Genomic DNA, 26,523 nt, shown 5'->3' with positions numbered 1-26,523 from the left:
CTGTGTCCTCATATCAAAGAAAATATTTGGCCTTTTTTTTGGGGGGGGGATTGGCTTGCTTCACTTAGCATTATATTCTCGAACTTCATCCATTTACCTGCAAATGCCATGATCTTATTCACTTTTAATGCTGAGTAATGTTCCATTGTGTATATATACCAAAGTTTCCCTCTCCATTCATCTACTGAAGGGCATGTAGATTGATTCCATAAGTTAGCTATTGTGAATTGTGCTGCTATAAACATTGATGTGGCTGTGTCCCTGTAGTATGCTATTTTTTTAAAGTCTTTTGGGTATAAACTGAGGAGTAGGATAGCTGGGTCAGATGGTGGTTCCATTTCCAGTTTTCCAATCTCCATACTGACTTCCAGATGGGATGTAAAGTATTAATGTAATCAAACTATCTTGCTTTCATCAAAATTATTAGGCAATTACATGACATAATATATTAGATATGTGTTGCTTAATAAAGTAGCTAGTAGTAACCTTATGGGACTATTTAAATTTACACTTAAATTAACTAAAATTAAATTTAAAATTTAGTTGTCCATTTGCACAAGCCAAGATTCAAGTGCTCAATAATTGTGTGTGCCTAATGATTATTATATTAGCAGAGATAATAGAGTATTTACATTTCTGTAGGAACTTCTATTATGAAGTGCTCATTGGATACTTCTCTGATTTGACTGCAAGAAATAATAGTAGATGTCATAAGGGCCAATTCTGCTGCCAGAGAATACTTGTACAATTCACCATCAGATATTCTTGGTCATGACACTGTACACAACAGGATGGAACAGAGAGTAGATATTGACCATTGATGAGGCTGTGTCCCTGAATATGATATTTTTAAGTCCTTTGGGGATAGCTGGGTCAGATGGTGGTTCCATTTCCAGTTTTCCAATGGTGGAATGATTTAGACATCATTACCCTAAGTACATGTATGAGACAAGAATGGTGGGAAAATATTCTGTGTACAATCAGTGTCTTGAAAAATTGTGCTCTATGTGTACAATATGAAATGAACCGCATATCACTGGTGCTAAATGCTTCCCAGAGTAATTAATCAGGATCCTACAAATGATAGGCACCGGAAGACTAGTGCTGCACAAATATGAGAGAGAGATGTTGACAGTCTTGAGCCTCTTCCTGGGAAACAATGCCCCATATTGCCCAGAAGTTACAATGTAAGGGCTCAAAAGGGTCAAGGTATCTAGGACAATGACGAAGATCCCAGGCAACAGACAACAGATGCCATTGACTTGGGTGTCAGTGTAGGCATGACTCTTGGCATCCTAATGGAGGCAGTGTGGGTAGGAGAGACATTAGAAGGCAAAATGGAAGACTTTTCATGAGACGATGCACAAAGACCATAGCTCCCAAATTCTGCAGCAAGATTGCTGCTTCAATCTTGCCAATCATGGCGAGAATGAAAATGGTAGCATAGTTCAAAAGAAAGCAGATGACCACATGACAACCAAAGGCATGAACACCAGAACACCTCATGCCACCACCATGCCCACAAAACTGATAACATTATGTTAAGTGAAATAAACCACGGATGACCACACTCATCTGTGGAGCCTAAAAAAAAAGTTGATCTCAAGGAAGTTGAGAATAGAATGGTGGCTAGCACAGTAGGATGGAGGGGAAGATGGGGAAAAGTTAATCAATGAGTACTTAGTACAGGATGATAGGAGCAAGAGATTCTGGTGACTATAAATGGCAGTAATTTAGTGTACATCTCAAAAAACTATAAAAAAGAATTCTGAAAGTTTTCACCACAAATAATTGAGAAATATTTGAGGAAATAGATATATTTAACCTGATTTAAATATTACACAATGCATACCTCTGTCAAAAGATATTAACCCATGATGCACAATGCTTTTTTTTTAATGTAACATTTAAATTAAATGATAAAAACAATAGTCAAAAAAGGTAAATACATAAAATTTTACCATACACTCTAAGTCATGGATTAAAAAAGTGTAATTATTTATATCTGACTTTTTGATATCTACTACCAGAAGATGAAGGTACCTAAGAAGGAAAGTAAATGAGATCAAAAGGGACACAACTCCTTGTGGATAATTTAAGGACTGACTTCACAAAGGCACAAGGTGGAGGAACCAACTGTTCCTGTAATTTTAAGAACTGTCCTATAAACAAAAAATATCATTACATCAAAATGCATTAAAACAAGTGAAACAATCTATATGTTGTAGATTCAATTTATAACCTGGAAAATCCAACAATTTCAAAGAAATTCATGTTTTTTTGGTTGACAGTGTCTAGACAATCATCCTCTCCAACCAAAAGCAAGAGTGGTCTCCAGCCCTATTTTAATAGGGAAAATTTCAACATAATGTCATTATTGAGTCTGAGACTAGCTTTAGAGTTAAAAGACCTAGAGAGAGAGAGAGAGAGAGAGAGAGAGAGAGAGAGAGAGAGAGAGAATACTAGTATAATCAAAATGAAGAAAATTTGAGAGGTGCAAACTGCAGAAAGGGCTGTCTGGCTGATGAAGGAAGGATTGAGAGTTCTCAGGGACATCAGGATGGAATGACCCAGATGGGAGTACATTAGGCCCCTCAAGGGATACTTTCCGAAGTAGCCGTAAAATCCTTATAGAATCATGATGTTTTCATATACCACCAGAGGTTTGAGTAATCTTCATAAGTGCCCTGCATGTTAGTCTCAGTAAAGGACAGAGCCAAAGTAATGCTGACTTGGAGCACAGACCTTTTTCATACCCTCTACACATAGGAATTCTGGGTAGGATTATTTATGTTTATTACTTTATTAAATTCTCAAGGAAATTCTAGAAAGAGAGATGATCAAGACAGATGAGAATATTCTAGAGTGTTATTCATTGTTGGAAAACTAAGAAATAAAGACAAGGTAAAATATGAGTGTCATTATTAGGAATCAAAGAAGACATTGTGTAGGAGAGGACATAGTGTGTAGAAAAATAAGAAATAAAATTATATGGAGAAAGAATAAACAGAAATTTCATTAGATGATAAAGAAAATAGAGGGCTAAATAGTTAAGAAAATAAATGAGAAAAGTTGGAGAATGGGGACAGGAATGAGGGGAAAAGATGGAGAAGATGGGGAGAACGCATTAAGATAAAGAAAAGCAGACCAGCAAATGGTAAAAAGGAAGGAGGAACAAGAATGAACTATTTGCATTGAAGGACAGTGCTTCAGCTGGCCCTGAAGACTTAAGAGTTCATAGAAGATTTTCCAAGAGTTTCCCAAGAAAAATAACCAGTGCGGATGAGCCAACTGATCATTCCCAACTGAAACCCATTAGAGTTGTTTTGAATGAGGGATCAACAGACCTTAAGAAGCATGGCTCCACCTACCATGTAAAGTATAACAAAGCTCCTTCCTCAAAGTACAGCAAGAAGATTAGAAGCACAAAGCCAGAAGCACAAAGTGCTTGCTTAGATTTGGCTCTGGTTATTTTTTGGAGAGAAGCCTGAATTCTCTTTTCAAGAAACAACACAACATTCGTAAGTGAACTCCACTACTTTTCAAGATTCCTAACATATCGAACAGAAAATAGTTTCTTTGTAATCATGTTTCCCAAACAGCAAATCTTTATCCTACAACAGAGAAACCATGAGCAGAAGGAGTGGGCAAGCCATCTGCTTTTATGGGTCTGCTCCCCTTCTAGACTGAGGTCCATAGACCAGCTCTTAAGACTTTTTTTCTCACAAGTACAAATGTGAGATAAAAGATACTACAGTACCTCTCAAAAATTTCCCACTTAAGTTGTAGTCTGTGGCCTTTTAGAATAAAAGGTTTTTTCCCCATAATTAATGATTTCTAATCATTATGAAAAAGATCAAGGAGATGTCTGCAGCTTTTCAAGACTCCTTGAAAAAAGAATGGCATTCAATTATCCATATTCATTCATTTTTTTGTTCTCTTATTCAAATCGTAAGCAAATGCTCATATAAGCTTTGCATGTGCTCAAAGAGGTGATAAATAAAAAAAATTTCTTCATGGGAATTTAATTTTTAGGGAGATAGAGAGAGGAAGAAGAAGAAGAGAGAAAGAGAAATTTAATAAATATTTACATCATGGATAATTAACTATATTCATTTATAAGAAGAAAAAGTCCAGAATGTGAAAGCAGCATACCAAGAAGTCTTAAACTACCATAAATACTTAGAAATAACTTACTTAAGAAGGACAGATAGGCTAGGAAAAGGGAAACATTAGAAAAAGTAGGAGAAAGCAAAAGGAACTGGGGGAAAAATTTTAGAAAACCTATATCAAGCTGGGCATGGTGGCTCACACCCATAATCCTAGCTACTCGGGAGGCTGAGGTAGGAGGATCATAAGTTCTAGAATCAGTCTCAGCAACTTATCCACATCTCATCTCAAAAAATAATAAATAAGTAAATTAAAAAGTACTGGAGGGGAGCAGGAAGGACAGGGGCTGTAGCTCAGTGGTAGAGCACTTGCCTAGCATGTGTGAGGCACTGGATTCCATTCTCAGCACCACATGTAAATAAAATAAAAGTCCATCAACAATATATATATATATATATATATATATATATATATATATATATATATATATATATATGAATGAACTGGGAATGTAGCTCAATAGTAAAATTCCCAGTAGAGAAAAAGAAAAAGAGAAAGAAAGAAAGAAAGAAAGAAAGAAAGAAAGAAAGAAAGAAAGAAAGAAAGAAAGAAAGAAAGAAAATATTAGGGAGTATCTTAGTGAGATCCAGGAAATTAAAGACTACAAATGTGGCTGCATTGAAGAGACCAAAGCACCAGGTGTGTTGTTGAACACCTGTAATTCCTGGGGCTTGAAGGCTGAGTCAGGAGGATCGCGAGTTCAAAGTCAACCTCAGCAAAAGCAAGGTGCTAAGCAACTCAGTGAGACCCTGTCTCTAAATAAAAAACAAAATAGGGCTGGGGATGTGGCTCAGTGGTTGAGAGTTGAGTTCAATGCCTGGTAACCCCCCACCAAAAAAAAGACCAAAGGGAGAGCAAATAGTATAAAGTGGTGCTAGAGAAACAACTTGGGGCTGAATTATGCTCACCATGAAGACTAATGTAGATATTTAGGACTCTAAGTACATTGGAAGCCTATGAATTAACCTTTGTTATAATGAATAAATCAGATTTCTAAAACATATTCTGACTACAGAATGAAGAATCTATTGGGAAATGGCACTAGTGGATACAGAAAGATCTATTATGGGAATCTGAAAGAAGTATGCTATAACATTTATTAGTTATAAAAATAGGAAGAAGAAATACAGTTTATATGCTTTAGAGACAAGTTTGAAAATTGTTTAAATATTGGTAGGATGAAGGAAGAGTTTCCAGGAATAACGTCCAAACTCCTGATATGTTAGAAGACTTTCAAAATAAAATGTGTGTGTGTGATACATTCTTGCGTATCTTATATGAGGTTGTGTATGGGTCAGTATATTTTACTCTGTTTTTTACTATCTTAAAATGAAGTTAGGAAAAATAATGTTTTTTAAATACATGAATTAAATGTGACTTTCTGCACATGTAATTCATTACAAATATAGTTCAATAAATGCCTAGGCAATGTGTATGTATGTGTGTGTGTGTGTGTATGTGCGTGTGTTCTTTTTTAAAAAAAATATAGTCACACAGACTTATATGATGTGGATTTGTGTTGGCAGTGGTATTCTGTATCGGTGTATGTGTGGTGATGGCATTGAGTTAAGCGGGATTTTAAAGTTACTATTATTTAACTAAATGCTCTATTATTAAATCCTTGAGTATGGCTGATTCTTTTCTGCCAAACCTTTAGGATTGCCAAAGGAGAAGCAATCCAAATTCTCTCCTGTATGAACCCTGGGTGTTCAGTCTTATCTCAATTTTTCAGAAGAACAAGTTAAATTCAAGAAAAAGGAGGCAATTACATGCAACTCTCTTAGAAAGCAAAAATACAAATCAGAAAGTGTCTTGACACTGGTATCTAACCTAATTCTTCCCTCTGTTTTTTTTTTAATCTGTGTACTCATTTACTTATCTCATATGAGAAAATAATTTCAATTTAGGAGCTGTGAGCTAAGTGGGAGAGTCCCACTTCATCCAGTGCTGAGAAGACCATGATGAACTGGAGCACATCACAGGCCAATCACCATAGTTTCATTCTGACAGGTATCCCAGGGATGCCAGACAAGAACCCATGGATGGCCTTTCCACTGGGATTTCTCTACACACTAACCATCTTGGGGAATGGTACCATCCTGGCAGTCATCAAGGTGGACCAGAGTCTCCATGAGCCCATGTACTACTTTCTCTCTCTCTTAGCTCTGACTGATGTTAGTCTCTCCATGTCCACCTTGCCAACTATGCTCAGCATCTTCTGGTTCAATGCCCCTGAGATTTCCTTTGATGCATGCATCACACAGATGTTCTTTATCCATGGTTTTGGAGTAGTAGAATCCGGAGTTCTAGTGTCCATGGCCTTTGACAGATTTGTGGCTATCCGAGACCCACTACACTACACCTCCATCCTCACCCATGGTGTTATTGGAAAGATTGGAATAGCTGTCCTCACCCGGGCATTCTGTGTGGTCTTCCCTGTGCCATTCCTTATAAAGCGACTGCCCTTCTGCCATTCCAATGTCTTATCTCATTCATATTGTCTTCACCAAGATGCAATGCGGCTAGCCTGTGCCAGCACCCGCGTCAACAGCCTCTATGGCCTCATCATCGTCATTCTCACGCTGGGGCTCGATGCCCTTATCATCCTCTTTTCTTATGTACTCATCCTGAAGTTGGTGCTGAGCATTGCCTCCAGAGCGGAAAGGCTCAAAGCCCTCAACACTTGTCTTTCTCACATCTGTGCTGTACTCCTCTTCTATGTTCCTCTCATTGGTGTCACCATGATCCACAGGTTTGGGAAACACTTACCACCAGTAGTGCACACACTCATGGCCAATGTCTACCTGCTACTTCCCCCTGTGCTGAACCCCATTGTCTACAGTGTGAGGACCAAGCAGATACGGAGACGGATCATCCACGTGTTCCAGGGGAGAATAAACAGGGCTTAGTGGAACAGAATCACATGTAAGATAAAGAAGTTGACCCTGAAAAAGTCAATAGTTCCATTTTCAGCACTTACACTGCAATCAAATTTTGCACATCTCGTAAAATGTGGGGTTGTTGAGGCTCATGGGAGAAGATACAAAACTAGTCATTCTTGTTCTGCATATATTCTGTTTTGGAATGCATGCATTTTGATATGTGGTGTCACAAAATCCAGTTTAATTAAGGAACATAGTAATTTTTATTCTTTGGAATGGAGATGAACATCTCTGATATAAAATAATATGTTTACACAGATAACACTTATGTTTATTATTGTAATGTTAAGTAATATTTTCCTTTAGTTATCAATAAATAATAATTACATCAAGAAAAATTCAATAAGCCCTATAGTTCTACTGAAAGACTGGCTATATGGAATATTTCATTTTTAGATAGAGAAAAGAGAACTGTTATAGGATCAAGCAACATTTATCTATGTTTCTAGATATTTAAGGGGTGAAGGGTGTCTATGATAAGATTAAATCAGATTCATCTGTGGTTACTTAATACATACCTTTTCTTTTAAGTAATATCACCTCTCTATAGAGTTAACATAGTTCTAGTTTTTGTCAAATACTTAGTATACTAATACAAGTTCTTCCTTTACTCTCTTGACCCAACATGAATGGCTCCAATTCTGCTGTATAGTAGATGAACCAGTAAAAATTTTACAGAATAAAACTACTTTTCGGATTTATGTAAGGAATGTTAAAAATTCTCAGCACAATAAGGAGATTTAAAGATGCAATACACGGGTGTGTGGGTATGAATATGTCAAATGCAATGTGTTTTTACATTGATGCTAATGCCTGTTTTAAGAATTGTGTTAAAAATTATTCAACCAGCTTGCAGGGGGATTATTTATTCATTCAACAAGTATGTATTTAACACTAACAAAATGCAGTCATTATGGTAACCTCCAGGTTTATGAGAAAAATGCATCCATTTTACACTCAATTTCTAGAATATTTATCTATAAAATATGCATACAGACAATTAAAAGGCAAGTGATATTACATTAGAGTAAATATTTAATTTGTTAACACTAATAATTCTTTTATATATTATTTCAGTAGATTCTCCCAACAACCTTTGAAAACAGATATCATGGACATTTTACACAGAGAGGAAAAGAGACTCAGATCATTTAAGTAACTCGTTCAAGGTCTTGCAGTTTCTTTGTGGAATGGCTAAGTTCAGATTAAGAGTTATTGATTCTGAAGTTTGTAAATTGAGACTTGATCCATGTCTCAGGGTTTCCTGACAGGGACAGGGACAGGAGAAGGGAGGGACTGCAGAGTGAGGCTGACCAAATTATCTATGTACAAATATAAATACACCACAGTAAATTCCACATTTATGTATATCTCTAAAATACCAATCTTAAAAAATCTCTAATAGAAGGAAGATCAGTAGGGTAGAGGAAGAGGAACAGAGCAGGGAGGGGAGGACAAGGGGAAGTACTAGGGAAAAAATGGAGCAAATTTTATTCCATACTTGTATGCCTATGTAAAAATTAAATGCAATATCATGTATGCCTAAAATGCACTAATTAAAAAAAATTAAAACCAACTTGCCTTAGAAAAAGTTTATTTTGAATGCATGATCAAATTCATTATGTGTTAATGATGGATGCACAAGAAGGTGTAGCAGGCATGTTCTACAATGTTTGGGCAGAACAGGTTTATACATCCTAGAGGTGGAATATTTACATGAGCATCTGAACTGCTAGGCTGGTGCCTGATTTATTTCACAGTAAATTTCATGTAAACCTGTCATTGTCATTGCCCAGTGTTCATCAATTGTAAGCAGTTCAGGACACAATTCAAATTGCTTATCAGATATGAACCATTAAACATAACTAACTCACTATAAATTTGAAAATAAAAGAAAATCTAATTGATGTGTGACTACCAATCAAACATATAAACAACACAATTGCCACAGAATATCCTCCCCAACAAAATGCTGCACATAAATACATTGACAGAAACACATAAATTTAATCTCAATTTTATTTGGCATACAAAATTTCTAAAACTATTTAATTTTCAGTTTGGGAAAAATGTTTCCTTCTCATGTGCTTCAACTTCAGGACAGCTGCACATAGCTGGGAAGAGCCAGGTCAGGAGAGAAGAAATGGGAAAGAGAATATGAACAGCCAAGCTGGCTTTGATAGGAAAATCTTGTGGAGAAATGTAAACTATTATTAGTAGCTCTTGTGTGAAAAACAATGGACATGGAGAAAGATGTGCAAAGAGTTATGGAGTCTTGGGGTTGGGGATATAGCTCAGTTGGTAGAGTGCTTGCCTTGCATGCACACAGCCCTGGGATCAATCCCCAGCATCACACACAAAAAAAGAGTTATGAAGTCTAAATACATATTTCACTACCAAGAGTTCACCATCCTCTTTTGAAGACACCTTCAGTAAACACCTTCTTGGCCTAATTCTTCAAGAAAGTCCGTTGGAGATCTTGTTCACTGAATGTAACACCAAGCAGAGATGGAGCCTTAGGGGTCCTGATGTGTTAAAAACAAATAATCATTAAAACAATATAACACAGGCCATAATCTTTCACTCATATCATATGGTATCACCCTAGTATGTGTGCTTTTGACCCTATTTATTACATTTAGATGACTAGGGTCACCTAAGTAATCCAGGATAGTGTCCTTATCTTAAAGTCATTTTTATTAGCAACCTTGATTCCATATTTCTATGTAACATACTTTCCAGAAATTAGGTGATAGACCTCTTTAGGTGGCAATTTTCCTGTTTACCATAGCCACTGATCTCAAGAGTAAAATGTGAAAAGGGAACAAGCTTGTCTGAAAGTGCTGTGGTTCTGGTCAACTATTTGCTTTCAAGGGGGGACGGGTTGGGGGGGAGGCGCGAGGGTAGAGATGACGGGGAATCAACACACAGACTCCAGGAGCTGGTGAGAGAACTGGCTGGAGACCCACCTCAGGTCATCTCCAGTAGCTCAGTTTATTTTTGGAATGCATACAATTGTTATAAGGTTCGAGTGGGGCATGCCCATCAGTCATACACAAGCAAGATAGTATCCATAAGCCAATCATCTTATGCCTAATGTAACCACACTATGAGATGTTCTAAATATTGCTATCATCAGGAAGGGTCTTTGTCCCTAGGGGAGGGGGTTTCTAAGTTAGAAGTTCCATGTCGAAGCTCCTGGCTATCAATTTCCTGGCCTGGCAGCTTGGCCACACTAACCACAAGTGCTAAGGATGTGGTTTCACTAAGGGCTCGGCTTGCTAGAGCAGAGCATCCCATCCTGCAGGCGTTCCTATCAGGCCTGAACAAGTGTAGATTCTTCAAGCACTCCGAGCTGCTCATAGCTGCTAGCCACTAGCTGTAAACTGAAAGTTATTCCAACATGAAAGACTCCAGATAAAGTTGGAGCTCCTCCTCGATTCTTTTATTTATTGTTTATTTATTTATTTATACTGAGTCACATCCCCAAGTTCATGTGTGTGTGTGTATATATGTGTGTGTATTTTTTGGACTCAGGGTCTCACTAAGTTGTTTAGGGCTGGCTTTGAACTCATGATCCTCCTGTCTCAGCCTCCAGAACTGCTGGGATAACAGGCATTTTCCACAGCATCTGGCTACTCCTTGATTCTTGATTATCAGGTGTTAATGTTAAGTCATAATCTAGATCCCTAAAGCTAGAAAAATTGGGATTATATCATGGCTCAATAAATTTAGCTTGGAAGTTCTGATTATAGGATCTATTTGCAGCACTAAAAAGATTAAGTCTACAAATCAAAAATCATGCTGACTTCAGGACATCCTTACCTGGGAAAGAAGATAGCACTTCTCACTTTCCAGGTGATCCTCAGTTACCCAGGAAGCATTCCTCTTGATTACATGCCTGTTTCCAACATTAGACTGTACCTTTTTTTTTTATCCACAGCCCTTGACTTCTAGTTTTCATCCTCATTATTATGTAGTATCTTAGCTCAAGTGCATGAATATATGTATAAGTGTCTATACATGGACACACACATATATATTAAGCTAACTACAAAAATAATATAGAATGCATCCTTTTAAGCCCATATTTCTCAAAACTATCCATAATAAAATACTTTTGGATTTTGTTTTTATTTTTCAAATTGTTTAGATCAATATAATTACTACTACTACTACTACTACTACTACTACTACTACTACTATTACTGCTACTACTACTAGGTGCTCCAGTATCATTGAGAAGTCATAAACTTTTCCAAACACTCTTTCTGAGCTCAGCACAGATAGATAACAGACTATTCCCAGGTCAGCACTGATGCTGAGACCTTCAATCACACTGCACTAAATCACCCCCTTTTTAAGCTCCTCTCATTGCTATGTACTGGGGAGCTGAAATCTTACCTAGAGAGGGACTAGATTAACTGCCTTATTTTGAGGATATTATGCAGTTGTTTCCTTTTGGAAGCAGAAGAAGGCCCTGAGTATACACAGGAGAGGAAACAAGAGACAAGGTTGGGGATCAGCATGGACTTTGCAGCAGAGTGATGTGGTTTCAACTTGTGGTTGTGCCCACTTATTTGCTATTTGAGCCTGATAAAATTCAAAACTGTGCCTCGGTGTACTTTTTATTAGGGCTTTATAATTATATATAATTGTGGGGTTCATTTTGACATATTCATAAATGCATGTAACATAGCTTACTCTATTTCAATCCTCATTACTTTCTCTTACCATTATCACCCCCCTCTACCTGATCCCCTTCTTCTGCAATATTTATCTCCCTTCTATTTATGTTTTAATTGGTGCATTATAGTTGTATATAAAATTGGTCTATTTTTCAATTGAGAATAATTATTATATCAATTGATATTTATTGAATGTTTATTCTTCTCAGGCCCTGAGCTAGATCTTATATACATTATCTCCCTAATCTCCTTAACTCTACAAAATAAATAATATTCTTATGCAGATTTTGTAGATTAGCATAGATACATTAAATTAATTTTGTATTTTATTCCAGATTACAGATAATAAGTGACACAGATAGGATTCAAATCCAGAGGTATGTAACGCTTAAGCTGTTGCTTTCAATACCTTCACTCACAACATTAATTTGGGGGATAATATTATAATATCCAAAATGTCAGCTATTTCTATTAACAGATGGTATAGATCATACTGTTGCAATTCCTAATACGCACCTGCAACTATCATCTTCGCCTCCAAAGCAGAACGTGAAGGAGGCTGAAAGTGGGTAGAGAGAAATACCCAATCTCCTTCACCATGACACTTGTTTCTGAGACCAACCTTTATTGACTTAAGGCACCAAATTCAAATAGCTATGAAGAACATTTCTGTTTGTCTCTAAAGCACAGACTATGATTTTAGAATTCGTTGCCTTCACTTAAATTTAAAGTTCCCAAATGGATGAAAATACCTAAGACCAATATGTGCTCAAAGAGACAGGGTTCATGCCCCAAAAATATCGGTCACTTTTTATTGCTTCTAGGATCTGTTCCCCCAATTTGGAGAAAGTACATCTTTTGGTTTAGTCTTTTTTCCTTAATATATATTTGTATTTATTTATTTTTAATTGATGCATAAATATTGTACAATATTATGGGGTACCATGTGATGTTTTTGTATAGGTATGCATCATACAGGGCTCATTAGCAGCAACAGGAAGAGATGTGGAGATGTATCCCCTGCTCCAGACTCAGGGCCACTGTGGTGGTGTTGGTATAACCTTAAGGCCCTCCAGGCATGATAGACCTCAAGTCATCTAAAAAGTCCAGAACATTTAAATGACATTTTAAACTTATATTATTTTGATGTATGTCTATGGTATACTTTCTTTTGCTTATATAATTAAGAATAAAAGCTTATTTTTACTCAACTAAAATTAATCTGGTAAGGCCTCATGTACCTGAAAGCAGATTGTAAATGGAAATACTCTTTATTTGTATGCACAATTTCTTGTGAATTAATCTTACCAACTCTAAAATAGCCACTGATTAGAGCAATAGTTGCCGAAATATAAAAGAGTCTACCATGTTTCACTTTAACAATCAAATGACAAATACTTTATAAAAAAATCTGACCATGTGGAGTTGGGGTTGTGCTGTCCTTGCACATGTGAGGCACTGGGTTCGATCCTCAGCACCACATAAAATAAATAAGTAAAACAAAGGTATTGTGTCCATGTTCAACTAAAAAGAATTTTTTTTAAATGTGACCATGTAAACAGATACAAGTAGCTCAGAATATACACATGCCTTGTTTTTTTTTCCATTTCTTATACTTTGTTTGCCTTCAAATAAAAGCCATAATGAGTCTTTAAATCTCTTCCATGAATATCTTCAACATATTTCTGCCTAACCCATCTTATCTCTCTATCATGATGTCCAACATTCTACAAGAAATGTTCCAGACCATGCCTTAGCCAAAAAATAAAAAAATAAACTGGTGTTTTTTTTTTGTGTGTGTGTGTGTGTGTGTGAGTGTGTGTGTGTTTTCAGTACTGGGGGTAGAACCCAGGGGTGTTTCACTCTTGAGCTACATCCCCAAGTTCTTTTTATTTATTTTGAGACAGGACCTTTCTAGATTGCCCAGACTGGCCTTGAACTTGTGATCCTCTTGCCTCAGCCTCTCAATCCCTTGGATTAACATTGTTGCCCCACTTCCCCAGCTCCTAAAGATGCCATGATTATCAAATAAAATAACATAAAAGGATTTGGCAACTTGTCTTTTACTTCATAGACAACCTATAAATACAAGCCCTCTTATTCCCTTATATTCAATGTTCTCGAATATTTCTTACAATTACACAACATTTGATAGTTTTATCTATAATTCTTAAATTTAATTTTGTAATAATGCTGGATGCAAAGTGATATTACTTCCATTTTCAAAGTGAAAAATTGTGGCTAAGAGAAATTAAAGTAATTCCCAATGTCATACAGATCTCATTTGGAATAGCTAAAACTCACCCTCAATCCTGCTCATGATGTATATATTCTTAATTCTAAAATGTGATCATTTTTCTGATTCATATTTTAGTCACATTCTCTACAGGTTTTCTCTTATTATTTAATGAATACAGTTTGTTTCCTCCTCAACTAAATTCATAGAGGCAACTTCTAAGTCTTAAACTAGAATGTTAATTTAATGAACTCAAATTTAAAAGTTGTAAAACTTTTGCCTTATTTCAGTTCAAAGGAATTGCTTTTACCAGTGGAATTATTAATATTTCCTGCCTTCAGCTGGCATGTGCCTAGTCTTAAATATAAGTTTATGGGGAAGTGCAAATTTTATGGATGCCACTCTTTCTCTAATAAATAAAAGACAATTCAGCCTAGGAAAAAGAAGGTATTCTCCATGAGTAGAAAAATCTTTCTTTGCCCAATTCAAATCACACAAAAAAAGGTTTTAAAAAAATCAATTTATCATAGTCTTAATTGAACTTTCACAGAATAGGCTCTTCCTCTCTAAAACTGATTGATTATCCCTCTGCAGTAATCTTGGTTTGAACAAATATCTGGGTGATCTTCTTTCGGATTTCTTTGGTCTTCACAGTATAGACTATGGGATTGAGCACAGGAGGTACTAGAAGGTAAGCATTAGCCATGAGGGCATGGGTCAGTGGTGACAGGTGCTTTCCAAAGCGATGAATGACAGAAACCCCAATCAGTGGCACATAGAAGATGAGCACAGCACAGATGTGTGAAACACAGGTGTTGAGTGCCTTCCACCGGCCCTCCCTGGAGGCAAGAGCCATCACCGTCTGGAGTATGAACACATAAGAGAGGAGGATAGAGAGGGAATCTGAACCTTTGGTGAAGATAACAGCAATGAGGCCATAGAGACTGTTGACACGGGTGCTGGCACAGGCAAGGCGCATGACATCTTGGTGGAGGCAGAAGGAGTGGGAGAGGATGTTGGAGCGGTAGAAGGGAAGCCGCTTGATGAGAAAAGGCACTGGGAAGACCACGCAGACTGCCCTTGACAAAATGGCCATCCCCGTTTTGCAGACCACTCTGTTGGTTAGGATGGTGCTGTACCTAAGGGGGTTCCAGATGGCCACTACTCGATCAATGGCCATGGCCACCAGCACACCTGACTCAATGGCTGAAAAGGTGTGGATGAAATACATCTGAACAAGACAGGCATCAAAGGCAATGAACTTGTAGTTGAACCAGAATATGCCTAGCATAGAGGGCAAAGTACAAAGAGTGAGCCCCATGTCTGCAAAGGCCAGCATACACAGAAAGTAGTACATGGGGATATGCAGGGATGGTTCAGACTTGATGGTGGAGATGATGACGCCATTGCCAAAGAGAGCAATGACATATATGGCACCCAGAGGGAATGCCATCCAGTAATACTCCTGTTCAAGTCCTGGAATTCCAGTTAAGACAAAGTATGGGTGTTGAAAGTGGGAGTGGTTATTACCTGCCATGAAACCAATGTGATGTGGGCATGGAGAGCTGGTAGGATCCTGATGAGCGACCTCCTAAAAATACAGTGACAGGGATTAATGATATGTTAAAACCTGACTTCCCTGTCAGGTTTTATGTCCCCATGACTGTGTGCAGGAGAAAAGGGTAACATAAAAGAAAACAGAGATCCTGAGATTACTATTCTGAGGTATGACCTACTGGGGAAATTTTGACTAGCTCAGAGAAAAATGACCTACCCAAGGACAAATAAGTCACATTCAGTTTAAGCAAATCCATTCAGTAAAAATCTTCTATCTGTCCTATCCTTTCTTTCTAATCAGTGTCTTATAAGCTGGTGAATTGGAAGCTGAGGACAAATAACATAGTTATATAAATCTAACAGAATCAATATAAAATATGAAATTGATTTTCCATGAATGATTCAAATACAAACAAATCATACTCTTTGTGCCCAGAGCTTTTTAGAAGGCAGTAGGACAGATGGAAATGTCCAGTTCACATGATGATATTTCCACTTTGAGCATAACTTTCCTTCATCCCCACTGAGCTTGTATGTGCTCTCAGAATCATGTTTAACCCAGGCACCACAGACCGCTTCTTAAATCATTTAAATTGAAATGAGCTTGTTGTTTCTACATTAGCAAGATCTTAGCAGGAGGGAGAGTAAATTATACTTGGGAAAGCAACAAGAAGATTCCTTTTTAGAGTAATCCATTCTATCCAAACAGAAGTAAGACACCAGGGCTCACCTAAAGATATTTTCAGGATTGAAATCATTCGTAATCTTCTACAGTGAAAGCACAGCGATCATGCCACATCTGACTTAGGGCGTATTATAGAGGCCTTAATGGAGATCCAGAAGATGATCTTACATTGCCAGAACCAGTAACCTCTCTTTATCTTAAAGAGCCCCCTGATGGAGTTTTGACATGATTGAAGCCAAAGGTAGAACATGCCCTTTTTCAAAAGCTTTCAACCTTAAGATTCTCATCTGTTGTCTTTATCAATTGATTGGAATAAAGTTTGCTAAGAACTCTAGATACATATATCTCATATTGAGTTCCCCCTGTGCAGTTCCTGTATGTGAACATGTGGATAATAACAGTGTCTGTCCCATAGGATCAATGTGTGAATTAAAATATAAAGGCTATAGAAAGAAATGTGTGCTTTTATTATGATCACTAGGAATAAAAAGTTTTGTTTCTCATGTACTCTTAGTATTGATATTAGATTTTTGTTTCTTTTTTTTTCCTTGATTTTGTTGTTGTTGCTTTTGGCAAGAGCTGTTTTCAATCAGTGGAAGTGGAACTAATAGACACTCTCCTGCCACAAAGAATAACAATTAATTTGTAAATTTTTTTAATGAAGTATTTTGTCCTTTGCTGTGCAATTGTTGAATATCCCACTCCCAGACTCTGTTCCCATCCCTGGCTGACCCATTCTCATGATAAATTAAAAAAATTAGAACTTTTCAAAAAATATCCTCAAATACCCTCTCTAAAGATTTGTAATTAAGATTTCCCCAGCCAGAACATTTTATCTATTTATATAAAATATCCTTTTCCTTCCATTATTATTATGAAAGACTAACTATTCAAATACATGATCTATTAGATCTCTGCCATATATGTTCTGTCTGTCTTGATAAACTGTTGTTTAAGTTTTGGGGTGTCTCAGTGATTTTTTTTAAATGCCTACTAAATTTTTCAAATAACTATAAAAAAAGTGGGATGAAGAAAAATTTTAAGAGGTGAGAAAAATGACAGGAGGAGAAGAAAATAAGGTGAGAGGAGGATAAGAGAAATGTGAGAAAAATAAAAAAAATTCCATGAATAGTTAAAAAAATCAATCTATTTCACTATTTGTTACAGACCTGAAGCTTACATAATGAAAATGAAAATAGCTTTATCTTGCTCACTTCTTGTCACTAGCAAACCAGAGGAGAAAATAGAGGAAGAAAGTACACAGCCTTGTTGAGGAAGATTATAACTAAGTACACCAGGAGCTGGGGACTCCATCAGAGGGGACAATCCAAATCACATCTCCTGGCCAAGACCCTGACCTTCTAATATGAGTCTTCAGATGCTGTTATTAATCTATATTGTCCAAGACCTAGAAAATGGAGTTCAAATCTATCTTCAAATATTAGGCTCTTAGATGAAGTTCATGCTTTGGCATTTTATTTGACCCTCATCTCCAGCATCTGGGGGAAAAACAGACCATACAAGCATCTGTAGCTCTCCCTCAGGTTCCACAAATCATGTGGCCTCACTATAGATACTGTATTGAAGAAGCACATGGAGAATAGAATAAGATTATAAGATCTATTATATGATAACAGCAAATAATGAAACAAAAGCAAACTTTAATTGTTGTAAACAGTAAAGAATATACAGGATTCCAGGCATTCTGACTGTGGTGGATAATAGAGTAAGATGGAGACTGAAACTAACAGGAAAAACTTACCCTTCATTTTTCTGGGATGATTTATGGGCAGGGAGGACTGGAAAAAATAGGAATAAAAACTCTCTTTATGTAAAGATTAATTGTAACCATCCCTTACTTGATGGTAGGACCCTTCTCAAGTAGGGAGAATCCCAAACTCCAAACATCATAGGGTCTAGTGACAGGAATTTTAAAGACTCAATATCTAACAAATATAGAGATATGCACAGCATGTTCCACAGGTGACAGGAGCCCTCTGCCTACATTAATTCCAGTGGCTAGGAATTCCCTGTCAGAGGCATGCAGTCATTATGAAGAATCAAATATCTACCCTTCTCTTAAAAGAGGGTCACCTTATGTGTCATTAGATTAAAATTAGTTGGCTTCATATTTTTTTTCTTTTAAAACAGGTCTGAGTGAAAAAGAGGACAAGACACACGAAAAAGCATGTTTCGGTTGGGGAATGAAAAACAAGGGAAAGAAAAGAGTCACAGAAAGAAGTTGTGGGTGATGATACCCTAAAATATGCTGTCCATGGCCCACTTTATCCTTTTGTTTTGAAACTGACCTGGCTGCTGAGAGGAGCCCTTGTAGATGAGGATTCCTAAGTAGCCTGAGGCTCACCTGGCAAAAACATTGCCATTACCTTGTGAGGACTTTTATGCCCTGAGCTGCTCAGTTCTGCTTTACTGTACCACAGAGATCCGCAGATCAACAAGCAGGGTTAATCCCGGGAGCTTCCAGGACTGAGGAAGTCTCTCCAGGTCTGTAAAATCACCCCCAGCTATCACGTATGGGAAATAAGAGTCACCAAGGAAGCTATTAGGAAAGAGACACAGGAGAGAGAGAGAGAGAGAGAGAGAGAGAGAGAGAGAGAGAGAGAGAGAGAGAGAGAGAGAGAAAGAGGGGAAAATCTAGTCACAGCCCAATCACTGTCTCTCGGGGCCATGTGGTGAAGCCCACTGTTTCCATGCTCTAACCATGCCTTTTTTTTTTTCAAAACATCAGCAAATCTAACAAAAGAAAATCTCAAGAAAGAGTGATTTCATGGATTTTGCATTTAAAGGTTATTCCGAAGTTGAAACAACTCCCCAGCAAATAATTATTTTGATTATTTTACCTACATTTTCAGGTTTTAATATCAACCTAATAATAGTAAGTCATGTCCTTTGCAAAAGGAAAGCAGAAAGCCCTTCAATAAGTGATCAATCAATGCAATCAATCACAAGACAATGAATATTCCTTGATAACCCATTATAATCTTCAGGTAATACTTCTCTCCTTATATGCCCTATGAATAATAATAATAGCAAATAACAAAGCAATTCATCCAGAGCAATGGTAATAACCAACAATATCCTATACTAATTTTTAACTTTGTCATTAATGTTATTTATCACTTTCATTTTTTACCTTAATCATCATAATACTCATAAACCTTCACAGTAATTCTCCTGTGAAGTAGATGATAATAGTATTATCATCCTCACTATTGAAGAGACAAAAGAGGATCACACTGGAAACTGACCCAGACTCTGGGTAATTGTAAGAATTAGATTATAGAAATCACTTAGGATAGAAGTAAAAGAGCAAGAGCTCCTCACTCCCAGTTCTTGAAGGTCACCTTGGGTGTAAGAAAGAAATGCTCATATAGAATGAAGTTCACACACTTAGCATGGTATTCTCCAACTCCATCCATTTACCTGTAAATGCCATGATTATTCTCTTTTAATGCTGATACACACACACACACACACACACACACACACACACACACACACCAGAGTTTCTTTTCCATTCATCTATTGAAGGACATCTAGGTTGGTTCCACAATTCAGCTACTATGAATTGTGCTGCTATAAACATTGATGTGGCTGTGTCACTGTGGTATGCTGTTTATAAGTTCTTTGGATAAAAACTTAGGAGTGGGGTACCTGGGTCAAATGGTAGCTCCATTCCAAGTTTTCTAAGGAATGTCCATACTGCCTTCCAGATTGGTTGATGGAGTTGGAGAATGACACGCTAAATGAAGTAAGCCAATCCAAAAAAACCAAAGGCCAAATGTTTTCTCTGGTAAGTGGATGCTGATCACTAATGAGGATGGAGGGAACATGGGAGGGATGGAGGGAACATGGGAGGAATGGAGGGAACATGGGAGGGATGGAGGGAACATGGGAGGAATGGAGGAATTTTGGACAAGGCAAAGGGAGGGGGCATGGGGGTAGAAAAGCTGGTGGAATGAGATGGACATCATTATCCTAGGTACATATATTAAGACACGAATAGTGTGACTCTACTTTGTGTAGAACCAAAAAACTGAAAAATTGTGCTCCATTTGTGTACTATGAGCTGAAATGCATTCTGCTGTCATGTATAAGAAATTATACCTAATTAATTAATTAAAGAAAAAAGAATGAGACTCACACGCTATTGTCAGTTACCTACCATTCTTCTACGTGACAGTCCCAGAAGAACTCAATATCAATGTAGATTGTTCTTTCTTTTTTTCATTTGTTCTTTTTAGATATACATGACAGTAGAGTGTATTTTGATGTATTGTCCATACATGGAGTATTATTTATTCTAATTAGGATCCTATTCTTGTGGTTGTACATGATGTGGAGTTTCTCTGGTCATGTATTCATATACAAGGATAGGAAAGTTATGTCTGATTAATTCTACTGTCTTTATTATTCCCCTCCCTTCTTCTTTCCCTTCATCCTTCTTTGTCTAACCCAATAGACTTTCACTCTTTCCCTCCCTATCTCTACTTTTTTTTTAAGAATAGCTCCTTTTTTTTAAGAGAGAGTGAGAGAGGAGAGAGAGAGAGAGAGAGAGAGAGAGAGAGAGAGAGAGAATTTTTAATATTTATTTTTCAGTTCTCGGCGGACACAACATCTTTGTTGGTATGTGGTGCTGAGGATCGAACCCGGGTCGCACGCATGCCAGGCGAGCGCGCTACCGCTTGAGCCACATCCCAGCCCCCTATCTCTCCTTTTTTTGTGGGTTAGCATCTACATATCACAGAGAACACTCAGCCTTTGGTTTTTTGGGACTGGCTTATTTCACTTAGAATGATATTCTCCTGCACCTCAAATAAAGCATTAATCTCCAGGATATACAAAGGACTCAAAAAACTTAACAGCAAAATAACAAATAACCCAATCAATAAATGTGCAAAGGAATTGAACAAACACTTCATATAAGATATGTGAATGGTCAAAAACTATATGAAAAATGTTCAACATTTCTAGCAATTAGAGAAATGCAAATTAAAATTACACTGAGATTCCATCTCATTCCAGTCAGAAAAGCTATTATAAAGAATACCAGTAACAATAAATGTTGGCAAGAATGTGGGGGAAAAGGTTCACTCATTAATTGCTAGTGGGACTGCAAATTGTTGCAGACTGTTCTTTCGATACCATAAAGTTCCAATTTGCATCACATAATCACTCCTACAGCAGATTTGAACTAATGAACATATTAATTTGCATAGTAATTAATTAACACATTGCATACCATACCTCTTTATTTTCTACTACTTATAAATTCATATATCATCTTGCAGCTCAGTCATACTATTATTCATATTTTTCTTCTATGTGGACACATAAGATATTGATTAAATCCTTATAGTTTTCTTCTAATTGTTCAACCTAATTGTCTTATCACTTATCTAAGTTCATCATTTATGATCTAATATGGATTATAATCTCTTTTAACTTTGTCATACAATATCAACTCGAGTATAAAACTGAGCAAAGTTTACCATGCCTCTTTTTAAATTTGAACCTCTTGAAAGCTGAAAAGGATATGTATTAGACCAGATTTTACGGCCCTACAAATTTAGGGAATTTATATTTTATTAATCATTTTAATCATACTTGAATTAATCCACTGATAGGAATTAACTAGTTGGTAACTGAAGGCAGGTAGATGGTATGGCTGGAGGAGATAAATCACTGGAAGTGTGCCTTTGGGGTTTATATTTTATCCCCAATGAGCAGAGCTCTCTTTGTTTTTGTTTTTCTTTGTTTGTTTGTTTGCTTGCCATGCCCTGAGCTATTTTCCTCTACCACACCCTTCCACCATGTTGTCCAGCCTCATCTCACATCCAGAGCAATGGAATCAGCCATCCACTGACTGAGACCTCTGAAATCGTGAGAGCCAAATAAACTTTTCCTTCTTGAAAATTGTTCTTGTCAGGTCTTTTTGTCACAGCAATTTAAAAAAAAAAAAGAAAGAAAAGAAAAGAAAGACCTTCTTTATATATACTTAATTATCTCATATCAAAAGCAATTTCAAAAATTTACCACATATTGAACTCCCTCCTCAACTGAATCTTTCACCCAACACTTCCTATTCAAAAAACTTTTCCTACTCATTCAAAAATTTTGTGATTTGATCTGATTTCTCTCAATCCCCCACCCAAAGCTACTTATTGAAATACATCCATCTCCATCCTTTCCTTTCCAGAATTTAAGTAAATTCCCTCTTCTTAGGCTCAGTTGTAATGTGGGTGTGGAGGTTTGATCAGGCAACACTAAACAGTGAGACCCCCCTCTACCCTACTCCACCACTTCACTCTGCTGTATGGGTGTGAGAAAGTGTAGTCAAGAATGGGGTGGAAAGGGATGTCTTCACTCTCCCTCACTTACAGGCCAATAGCAGGAGTGGGTGTACATAAAACAACCATGATCTTTTCTCCTTGACTAGAAGAGGAAAGACATTCTTTATAATATAGACTCTGCCCCTTCCACTGTAGCACTGTAGCACATCGTTTCAATAGTTTGTTTCCATGATTATCACCACTCCATTATTCCATTATTGACTCCAGAGAGAATCTCTCAGTGTTATCAGAGTCAGTGCAGGTATGTGGAGGAAGTACATGCTTATTTAAGGAATAAATGAATGGAAGCAGAAAAACAGGTGTCATTTAAACTACCAGGGGTAGGGTATGACCTGATGTGGTTGCTAAATTTGAACATGGAGTCTGCTACTCTGCAGTCTAATAAGTCATTACTTTTTTTTAAGAATATCATTCCAACTTTAATGTTTTATTAGCAGTGTATGACATATGCATTATTTTATGTATCAGATGGTAATAAGTACCGGAATCAAAAGGTTTGCCTGTACATCAAAAGGCGGCATTTATTTTTATTTTTTTAATTGGTTGTTTAAAACATTACAAAGCTCTTGACATATCATATTTCATATATTTGATTCAAGTGGGTTATGAACTCCCATTTTTACCCCGTAGACAGATTGCAGAATCACATCAGTTACACATCCACTTTTTTACATATTGCCATACTAGTGACTGTTGTATTCTGCTACCTTTCCTATCCTATACTATCCACCCTCCCCTCCCATCTTCTCTCTCTACCCCATCTACTGTAATTCATTTCTCCCCCTTGTTTTTTTTCCTTTCCCCTCACATCCTCTTATATGTAATTTTGTATAACAATGAGGGTCTCTTTCCATTTCCATGAAATTTCCCTTCTCTCTCCCTTTCCCTCCCACCTCTTGTCCCTGTTTAATGTTAATCTTTTTCTCATGCTCTTCCTCCCTGCTCTGTTCTTAGTTGCTCTCCTTATATCAAAGAAGACATTTGGCATTTGTTTTTTAGGGATTGGCTTGCTTCACTTAGCATAATCTGTTCTAATGCCATCCATTTCCCTGCAAATGCCATGATTTTGTCATTTTTTAGTGCTGAGTAATACTCCACTGTGTATAAATGCCACATTTTTTTATCCATTCATCTATTGAAGGGCATCTAGGTTGGATACTTTTTATATTAGTATATTTGAGCACTTGGTGTTGTTTAGGAAAGGCACTGAGTACAACGATGTAGATGGAGTTTGGGCAGTAAGACACAAAAGAGAATTCAAGAATCTAGAAATTGAATGTAGGACCTTGGAGAAAAGATAGATTTTTGACTATTATGGTTTAGAAATGTGATGTCCACCAAAACCTCATGTGTGACAATGCAAGAAATGCGGAGGTGAAATGGTTAGATTATGAAAACCATAACTGAATCTGTGTAGACTAATAAGTTGGGACTTAATCAGTGGATTAATCTACTAATAGAAGTTAACTAGTTGGTATCTGAAGGAAGGTAGGGTATGGCTGGAGGAGGAGGTCACTGAGGGTGTGCCTTTGGTTTTTTTTTGTTTGTTTGTTTGTTTTGCCATGTCCTGAGCTGCTTTCCTCTACCACTCTCTTCCACCATGTTGTCTGGCCTCATCTCATGCCCAGAGCAACAGAGTTAGCCATCTATGGACCGAGATCTCTGAAATAATGAGTGCCAAATAAACTTATTCCTTCTTGAAAAAAAAAAAGCTAACTAAACCACTGACTTCATGAAATACAGGAAATATCAAATTACTTGTATAGGTTTTGCAGGTCCAAGACAAAAAATTTACTTGACCGCAGAGTTCCATTCAACACATGTATAAAACATTCCTTATGTCCCTGTACCCATTCTTGAATTAGGGAATAATGAGAAGAGTGAACTTAGCCATTAAGGAGGCAAAGTACATAATTGAAACTCTCAGAGAAATCATTTACCATATAAATGTGTTCAAATATGGGTCACAGGTATTCATAAAATGAGAATACTGTGAGATCTTATGTAGAAATTAGAAGCTTGTCAGAAAAAGTGCAAATTGAACGTCTGGTAGTTGTAAAGAATTCTATTATGAGTTGATATGGGGCTTTATCAGAGAGTTACTATGTCTACAAAGGCACAAATCCACATGTAAGTTGCACTTATTTGAAATAACATGAGGTCATTAGTTTTACATGGATAGAATCCATGTTGTGGGACAGTGGGAGAGAATGGAGAGAGCGAGCGAGAGAAAGAAAATGGACAGCTGCTGATCTTGAATAACAGGCAAAACTGTTACAGAAATAGGCAGCAGACATGTGCATATGGGCTAGTAGGTTATAACAGCACTAGCAGAAACTCATATGCACTGTGCTGTGCCCTGATGCCACTCCTCTTTAAAATGCTTCTTGAACATCTACCTACTCCTTTACACTTACACTCCAATAGGCCAAGACTAGGCATTCATTACCTCCTGCCCAGCTGAGCTGGACTTCTGACTATTTCTATGTTGCTAGTCTCTGCCCTGCTGGTCCAGTTTACTCACAGCTGCCAGATTCAGCTTCCTGGGACATCTCTGTCATTAATTATTGATAGATAAATTAAATAGTAACTGAGAAAATACTTTATTAAGGGCATTTTCTAGATATATTGGTAAATACAGAAATGTAAACAGAAAAATATAATGATAATAAATAACAACCTCATGAAGAAGAATGATGTCAATAAGATATGAAGCTCCAAGTTCTCCTTCCAGAGTCACAAGTTACCACAACACACAGGTTGAGAACTTTGCTGTGGGAATGCTAGGTGTCAGCTGACTAACTACAGACCCAGGCCAGCATAAAACCAAGAAGTCATTCCAGCAAAAAGTTAAGAAAATTCATGACATTTCTGTTTGTGTTTTTCCACCTACCCAAGGAAATGTCTTTAAACCAAGAGGAAAATTCCAATCCTTGGGCTCCTCCTCCTTTGGGATAAATACAAAGAAATTAACCATAATTTCAGGGTTTTGGCTTGTCTGAGAGCTTCTCAAAGGACTGGTTTGTTTCACTTGTGCACAGACTGATTTGAAATAGAGTTTGAAAGCTGCTGAAAGACAAGGTACAACTACAGTCCCCTAAGCAGACACCAGGGGGACCAAAAGGTCAGAAAAGACTTGAGAGATCCTAGAATCTCTAGCTTGGCTGTTCAGTGAGAGTCTTTTCCTACAGGAAGCCATTATACAAAAAACAAGAGAGTAAGTTTTTTGGTTTTTTGTTTTGTTTTGTTTTGTTTTGTTTTTTCCAAATGTTCAGATCCTACCAAAAATTACAAGACATATAAATGGTGAAACAGGTCAAAGGGCTAAAATAAAACCAGAAACTAACCCTAAAAGAATGCAGATTTATTAACTGCCTGACAATTTTTTTTTAAATACCATAAAGATGCTCAGTGAAATAAAAGACAACACAAACAAACATCTAACTAAAATCAGGAACATCCTGCATGAACAGAAGAGGAACATCAACATGGAAGTAAGATACATTTTAAAGAAAGATCAAAATGGAAATTGTGCAGCTGAAAAATACAGTAAGTGAATTGAACAATTCACTAGAGGGGCTTAACAGCAGACTTAGCCAGGAAGAGAAAATAATCAACAAAGTCTAAGATAGGTTATTAGAAATCATTGAGTCAGGGTAGCAAATTATCCAGACATGATGCCTTAATTAGTTAAGTTGTTCAAAAGTATAAAAATAGAGGCACGAATCCTCCTAAAATTCTTTTTAAAAACTGAAGTAGAGGGAACACTTTCAAGCTTCTTTGTGAAGCTACGTTTACCCCAATGCCATCGGACTATACACCAATATATCTAATGAATCTTGATGCAAAATTTCTCAGCAAATACTAGCAA

General features: G+C 37.0%; 3 protein-coding genes across 3 annotated transcripts in view; 1 reads left to right on the top strand and 2 right to left on the bottom strand.

Moving 5' to 3' along the window:
• Window positions 1–26,523, bottom strand: part of OR51T1 (olfactory receptor family 51 subfamily T member 1) — a gene marked incomplete at its 3' end in the record, with an annotated part of 135,866 nt that overhangs the window by 7,924 nt on the left and 101,419 nt on the right. The gene's annotated exons all lie outside the window — the stretch shown is intronic.
• Window positions 6,129–7,079, top strand: LOC308642071 (olfactory receptor 51H1-like; the record flags this gene model as incomplete). Its single annotated transcript, XM_081280673.1, has 1 exon — window positions 6,129–7,079. The coding sequence occupies one exon, from the start codon at window positions 6,129–6,131 to the stop codon at window positions 7,077–7,079; it is 951 nt and encodes a 316-aa protein (XP_081136799.1).
• LOC308642055 (olfactory receptor 51H1-like) lies at window positions 14,617–15,573 on the bottom strand (the record flags this gene model as incomplete). Its single annotated transcript, XM_081280658.1, has 1 exon — window positions 14,617–15,573. The coding sequence occupies one exon, from the start codon at window positions 15,571–15,573 to the stop codon at window positions 14,617–14,619; it is 957 nt and encodes a 318-aa protein (XP_081136784.1).

The sequence above is a fragment of the Spermophilus citellus genome, assembly GCF_964194105.1.
Source record: "Spermophilus citellus genome assembly, chromosome: 2".
Taxonomy (NCBI): Eukaryota; Metazoa; Chordata; class Mammalia; order Rodentia; family Sciuridae; genus Spermophilus; species Spermophilus citellus.
The sequence above is the reverse complement of the archived record's forward strand: the minus strand, read 5'-3'. Positions and strand labels throughout refer to the sequence as shown.